Raw genomic sequence first — 7,180 nt, 5'->3', positions numbered from 1 at the left:
GAAAAGGGCCCGGGACTTCGGACCATATATGCGTATATCCACGGACTACCTGCCCTTTCCCTGTCAAATGCCCATCCCAAACATATGGCGTTTGAACGCATAGAGGCCCAGCGAGTGGCTCGTAAAAAATTATCTCTGGCATTGTTCCGTAGCACGGTCGGGGTGCCCATAAAATCCCAGTTCCAGGTTCCAGTCCCGACCGAAACCAACCCAACTAACAGCCCAGAACCAACCCAAGCGAGCCGGCGACGTCGGCATAAATCACTAGGAACTTGTTAATTGTGCGCCTATTTATTAGATGCATTTGGTTTTTCGGGAAAATTGAGGTGGTAAGTGATAGGCAGACACATGCCGCTAAAAGGGGAAAACAGACATCGAACAGGTGACTGTGTGTGCCAGACTTCGATAAGATAGAATGGAAGACAGGTTGGGGGCTCCAAACCAAAGTCGTGAAATCAAAGAGGCCGTTCACAGAATTCACTTCAATCGGTCTTCAATAAACACAAGAGTCTGCTCCGCCACTCAACACTTTCGGGCTGTCAAAATAATTAATAAGACATGTTTTTAAGTATAAAAAGAATCTCTTATTCAGAGTTCCAATACAAAAGTAAAAATATAAATCTGGGATATATTAAATTTAGTCGCTTCGAAAACTTGCAATTTTTTCCCATCCTACTTATAAGTAATCTGCTCACTCTCAGTGGTTAGTTTTTTAAATGAATACTTTTTAAAACTAATAAAGCAATAAAATTATGATCATTAGTGTTAAGATTGATATTAATCATGACTAAATTTAAAACTTATAATTAAAGGTTTCTAAAATAATGTCCAATAAATTGCATGCATGAGTAACTCGCGATCGCCAGTGTAATTAAAGAATCGAGTCACCTACCTGGATTGCTCGTTCTAATGTGGTTTTACCACTTTTATCTGAAATTATTTTTGTTTTGCATCTAAACTTGTTTCGAGCAGATTCACTTGTCGAATATTCCGAGTTTTTGGGCACTTTTTGGCTAGTTGCAATTTGGTACCAGATACTACAACATCATGTCTTGCAGAAAAATATCTGTGGTGAGTCTAAAAAGAAGCGTGATTGTTTCATCTATAAAGTGACAATTCCCAGTGGATTATCGTCCTGAGCCTTAGTCTCTTTGAATTAACACCAGCTATCGGTGGAGGATACCAGCTTAAGATCAATCATCCAGATGGATCGGCTTTTCGACGGGAATCGGTAATCGAGGATGCTGAGGGAAATTCACAGGTCGAAGGCGAGGTCCGACAAATGTTTCCTGCTCCTTATGGAGGACGGTTAGTTCTCTTCTATAAAACCGGATCAGAGGGATATAGGATACGATATTCCTATGAGGCAGGCAGTGAGAATTCTTTAATGCCGATTTTAGCAAGGAACGAAACATTCTCCATAAAAAGAATCGGAGTAAACGCTCTGAAGTCGACAGCAGGTTGATTACGTACACCTGTAACTTAACGCTGCAGACTGCAGTAAATAAAACATATAGATGCGAGTGCTGTAAATAGTTGGATAAATTATTTGGGGGGCTAATTATAATGGGTTTTTTACTAAGTTTATTTGCATATTTAAGTGTTTTAATTGTAAACCCCCAAATTCACCTTACATCGTTGCTGCAGCTACATACAAAAAAAGATATTTAATTCTTATAATTCTATTGTATTTGTAATGACGTTTAGCAAAGTACGGTGTATTTTGATTTTTATACCCTTGTAGAGGGTATTATAATTTCAGTCAGATGTTTGCAACGCAGTGAAGGAGACGTTTCCGACCACATAAAGTATATATATTCTTGATCAGCACCAATAGCCGAGTCTATCTAGCCATGTCCGTCTGTCCGTCTGTCCGTCTGTCCGTCTGTCCGTTTCTATGCGAACTAGTCTCTCAGTTTTAAAGCTATCGCGATGAAACTTTCCCGAAGGTCTTCTTTCTATTGCAGGTAGTACATATGTCGGAGCCAGCCGGATCGGACCACTATATCTTAAGGCTCCCAAACAAATATAAGAAAATTCATTGTAACTTTGTAGGAAGTAGGCGTTTTGATTCTTGACTACTTAAAAACAAAATTGAAATAAATCGAAACGCTGAATCTGGAATCCCTGGAACTGCACCGAGTGAGTATTCTTTTATCTACAAGGGTATATAAGCTTCGGCTGGCCGAAGGTAGCTTCCTTTCTTGTTGGTTTATAAGTTTGCCAAATAACGTTAAATTAAAAAAAAAGAACCCTCTTCCATCTTTAGTAACCCGATTGACTTTGTTTCTTTTTTATTAAACCCTTTATAACATTTTTCTTCAAATAATTGTATTTCTAAACTACAATTTATAGATTCTGATTAACTTTTATTTGATACTTATGGAGTTCCTACTTCCGCATTGATTAACAGTCTTTTAATAATTTTTAACTGAAAGAGTTTATATAAAAGTCTTTACGGATTTCTCATGCAAAGTTTGTTTCATAACAGTATCGCGCTCAACACATAATTAAAGATTAAATAAATTAATTGCGTTTTTTTTTTGTTTATCAATACCGATAAAACTGAAGAAAATTATTTAAAAATCAAAAGCATTCAAAAAGTATGTGGCCTCTGGATGGCGTCACCTCGCACTACATTAGTAGTGCCCTTTAGCTGACTTACAAGTATCTGATAGTCGTAGCATTCGAATAAAGCGTTCTCTCTTGCTTTAATTAAAATATCAAAAACATGTTCTTATACATGTTAATAGCAGCAATTTTTCCAGGGGCTGAGAAGTAAGAGCAGGTATGATATCGAATCCAACTCCAGTAGACTCTACCTTCTCACCCCACACCGATCCTTCTATCCGGCAGTAATCCGAACCATTTGAATCAATATAAGCGGTAACAAATATTTATGGGCAATGGAGCGAATGTTTCTATTTCGAAGCGCTTATTTATTTGTGAAACAACTTTTCAGGCAAATACAGACCCACACGATAAATAGTACGACTGCGTGTGTCCACAAACACACAAAATTCTGAACACAGTTTTGTGTATTTCGTGTGTACTTTTCTGCCATGCCAGCTAACATTTAATGTTTTTATTTGGTTTCATTAATGACAATGCTTTGTTGCCAATATTGACATGTTCTCTATCTGTCTCTGTCCCAGTGGGAGTGTGTGAGGGTCGGAGGGAAGTCGAAACATGGCAAAGTAAGTCAATAGCGTAAAATTCTATAGGGGCTGACGATCAGAAAACGAGAGACCTCAATTGTATTTAATTAAAATTTTAATTACATTACATTTTAAAATAGATTAATTTAAATTATAGTTTCAAAAAGTTATTTTACACAGAAATGATTTAAAAGCATAAGTTACGATCTGCCCAAAGTTTAAAAAATGCTGCACCAATGTTAGTTTTTGGTGACCTATCTACTTATTGGCGGGTGTTTAACTTGAGTTTGAAAAATATCAAGCGAAGGTGCCACTTTATTCCAACACACAACGAAGGGAGCAAAGCTTCTGCACAATTTAAAATAACATTAAAAAAAGCCCAAAACACTTAGTACCAAATATGATCAGAGATCTGAGTCACACTCAAAGCTTAACTTCCTCAGCTAGAATTTTCCAGTCGTTATATCTATAAAGTCTCATCAAGAATTTCCCAAGAAAACCCCAGGGTATTGTGAGCTTCGGCAACTTAGTTGGCCTTTCTTGGCCCTTGTTTGTGTTTGCTTAGTTGGTTGACGATGATGATTGCCAACTGTCGACAAGGGTCGCTGTTGTTGTCTATTTATAAGAATTATATCTGCACTCTGCGGGCCCTGCTGTGCTCATTTGTGTTTTCAGCCGCCAAACATACGTGCATACATAGATGGAAGCTTCGTCGGGGGCCAGACATCCGCACACATGCGATGTGGCGTTCAGTTACTTTCATAAATTATCGATAATTGCCTAATGCGGTTATCAGCAACAAAGGCGCGGAACTATCTCCCGAGGAATACCACCCGAGTTCCCGCTCCAGTCAGGTGCACTGAGTGGGCAAACATCCATCTGAAATTCATAAGCTCATTAAATTTTCAGCAACCAGCCTGGCAATCAGTAGTCGGCAGTCAGCAATTTCCCAGGCTGGGCAAATACAATTAAAATGCCATAAAGCAAATTAGCCAAGACAAACTTTTCATATTTAGCCGCGAGCTGTGCAAATTAGATGCGACAAGATGGGCGGCTGGTTTAGGGGTCTGCAGGAGGGTGGGAAGGAGGAGGGGGAGCTTCGCTTTTCAGGGGGCAGAGCGACACTAAAACACATCCTGCGCCTTTCGTAATTGCCAGGCGGAGCACTCGTGGCTGGCAACTTCAGCAAATTGTTGGCAATTATGTGGCACAAAGTAAAGTAAAACACACTGCGACAGCCTCGGAATGCGACGATGAAACTCTGAGGAAAAGCAGCGTCCAAAAAGGCGAGACGAATTTTGAAGCCGGATTATCACTGATTCGGGTCGTCGTTACTTTCGGCTATTAATTATCGAATTGAATGTTTAGAATGTGTCTTTTTATTTAATCTTCCGATCACCTAGGACTTCTATGCTCTTTGATTAACCTTAATTCCTTAGTAATAACCTTAATAATTAAATTCAACATATTAATAGTCAGGAAGAAAAAATTTTTTTTTCCTGTTTAGATGTAATTATTTTAATTAAAAACATTTTTTTTTTCCTCTATAATACTGAGATTGCAATCGTTCAAATAGGGGTATTCGGTAAATATGCAATCTTAATATCTAAACTAACCCTCCCGGTTCCCCCCTCCCGTGGAGGATCACCCCTCATGGTTCGACTACCTGCTGGAAAGTGTATTAAATTATAATTATTTGTGCATGACAAAGGGTCATGAAACATGCCTAATGACACATTTGCCACAGTCTGGAACAAAACGCGGGCCGCCACTACAGCAACAACACTGCGAGGGGGGTGGATGGGAGGGATTCCAGTGGCTTGGGAAGGGGGAGGGGAGAGGGGAGAGGGCGGAAGGTCGCGACTCGCACGCCCAGGGGCAGACTTTACGTGTCTCCCTCTTGTCAGGATAGCGACTCTGGCCTTATGTATATAGCTACAATTAACCACGCTCGTTATGTTCGAGGCGTGCGGCAGCCGAAAAGAAATTAAACTAAATTGCTGCAAAACTGAAAATTTCCACTTGTAATGCAACACTACGAACACAGCGGTTACGTTGAGGGAGAAAGGCTTTTCTCTGTTTGTCACGCCCTTAAACACCCTTCAACTTGGAAGAGAGAATTTGGAAGCATAATTAGTGATTTATTTTTTTCGTGATTTTCCATCATGCATGATGGAACCATTTCAGCAGTAGGGTGATGAATATTGCTTAATTTAACAGAAATAATAGCAAACAATGTACATGCATTTATTTATTTTAACTGTTAGGCTGGATCGATTTGTAAACTGGCGGATAACAGCTATATCCTTATTTCAATTTCTTTTTTGAATAGAGATTCACTTTATTTTGATAATCTTCTAATGAAATATATTCGGATACACTATTCCGGTTTGAAATCGAGTCATTTTCTGAATAAAAATAGAAGGAAGAGTATAAAAGCAATGTAGAAAACCAGACCCACCTAAGCAATCAGATTTTTTCACTAATGTCTATTAGGCATTTGCTTTGCTGGAAGTTTTCCGTCCTCTTTCCCCGGGTTTTCCGCCCCTTTCAACCCCGAAAACTTTTCATTTGCTGCACAGTGGAATGGGCAAAGTTGTGGAGCCAAGGAGCGCGATAAGAGCACTCGGGAATGTTTCATGTTTTTGCTAAGGGCCTGCAGATAAGATCCGTAATGGGGCTCGCCACATTTCGTTGGCTGCACAGTTTTGGCTTAGTTTAGTGACTATTAAAGAATGTTTCTGGTCAATGCGAGTTCCTGACCCTAAATGTTAGCTATCAGTGGCGTTATCTTTTTAGTTTTCGTTGTATTAAAATAAACTGGTCAAATATAACTTCCGCGGAAATATTTAGAAACTACAATATAAGAATGTACTAACAGCTTTTAAGGAAGGAAATTAATTATTATAGACCTGTAAATTTAGCATTTCACAACCTACTTATCAGCTCGCAGCTGTCCCATCGACCCACTCACTTTCCAATTCAGCCCTCGCTTCAAGCTGCAATCAAACACCCAGGCCATATATCATCCCCGTTCGTAATACTAATACCATAACGTATTTAATATTTCGTTCCCTTTTAGCTCGAATCCACGGATCTCGCACCACGGTGATTGTCTAAGGAAATTTGAGTCGTGGTCATGTCGCATTTCTTTTTTTTAGCCCAGCTTGACGTCTTCCTCCTCGGCTCTTCTGCTTTTAGCCCTACGTGTTGCAGGCAAACAAAACTCGGGAATGAAGCCCAAAAACAACATAAGCGCGGCACATAAACTAGACAAACATCGATAAGAGCAAACGAAGTCCATTCAAGTGGGTTGGAAAACAGGGGAGGGGATAGAGGGCTACGTAGATACTTTCGTAGAAAAACAGAATTTACTAAGCAAATACTACGTGCGTATGGAAATGCTGTGGATGAACTCGGGTAGGTAAAATGGTCGATAGACCACTCGCTCCCTGACCCTTCCCACATTTATTATGATTCCTGAGCGAATTTTCTAATTAAACGGAAATGCTTCGAAATTAGGCAAAAAGCGGAAATGACACAATGTGAGCGCTCGAAGTTTGAAGGGTTCTGTGAGAAGCGACCCGCTGATGATGATTCCCCCGGGGTATATATTTATTTTACCAACAACGCATATGGCAGCGTCCCGTTACCATTAACCACTTTCAATCGCAAGAGCACAGTGATCACAAAAAATAGTAAAATCGAAATATATTCGAATTTATTGTGATACTCAATGTATTTAAGTTTAATTTTCACAAAAATATGTATCCTACGTCTCATAGAGTGTCCTTAACATTATCTAGAAATTTTTGAACGCCAGATTTTATGGCTGCACATGGTAAAAGGTATCTGGTGTTACGACCCAGCATTTTAGTGTTTCCCTGATTATACCCGTTACTCGTAGAGTAAAAGGGTATACTAGATTCGTGCAAAAGTATGTAACAGGCAGAAGGAAGCGTTTCCGACCCTATAAACTATATATATTCTTGATCAGGATCACTAGCCGAGTCGATCTAGCC

General features: G+C 39.5%; 1 protein-coding gene and 1 long non-coding RNA gene across 6 annotated transcripts; both read left to right on the top strand.

Moving 5' to 3' along the window:
• Nucleotides 1-273: 273 nt before the first annotated feature.
• LOC108066061 (uncharacterized) lies at nucleotides 274-1,558 on the top strand. Of its 3 annotated transcripts, none has more exons than XM_070217564.1 (3): nucleotides 274-329; nucleotides 973-1,071; nucleotides 1,124-1,554. In XM_070217564.1, exons 2-3 carry the CDS (start codon nucleotides 1,048-1,050, stop codon nucleotides 1,463-1,465), a joined length of 366 nt encoding a protein of 121 aa, XP_070073665.1. In that variant the 5' UTR covers nucleotides 274-329; nucleotides 973-1,047; the 3' UTR covers nucleotides 1,466-1,554. The 3 variants fall into 3 exon arrangements, with proteins under 3 accessions (XP_070073665.1, XP_070073666.1, XP_044250707.1); XM_070217565.1 differs by lacking the exon at nucleotides 274-329 and adding an exon at nucleotides 499-703 and having other exon boundaries at nucleotides 973-1,068; nucleotides 1,124-1,558; XM_044394772.2 differs by lacking the exon at nucleotides 274-329 and adding an exon at nucleotides 502-703.
• Nucleotides 1,559-6,054: 4,496 nt separating this feature from the next.
• On the top strand, nucleotides 6,055-6,870 carry LOC138913415 (uncharacterized). 3 transcript variants are annotated; one of them, XR_011419154.1, is made up of 4 exons: nucleotides 6,055-6,191; nucleotides 6,241-6,266; nucleotides 6,320-6,578; nucleotides 6,681-6,870. It is a non-coding gene; the product is annotated as an uncharacterized lncRNA (long non-coding RNA). The 3 variants fall into 3 exon arrangements; XR_011419152.1 differs by having other exon boundaries at nucleotides 6,241-6,578; nucleotides 6,681-6,869; XR_011419153.1 differs by having other exon boundaries at nucleotides 6,055-6,266; nucleotides 6,681-6,869.
• Nucleotides 6,871-7,180: the final 310 nt, after the last annotated feature.

The sequence above is a fragment of the Drosophila takahashii genome, chromosome 3R (assembly GCF_030179915.1).
Source record: "Drosophila takahashii strain IR98-3 E-12201 chromosome 3R, DtakHiC1v2, whole genome shotgun sequence".
Taxonomy (NCBI): Eukaryota; Metazoa; Arthropoda; class Insecta; order Diptera; family Drosophilidae; genus Drosophila; species Drosophila takahashii.
The sequence above is the reverse complement of the archived record's forward strand: the minus strand, read 5'-3'. Positions and strand labels throughout refer to the sequence as shown.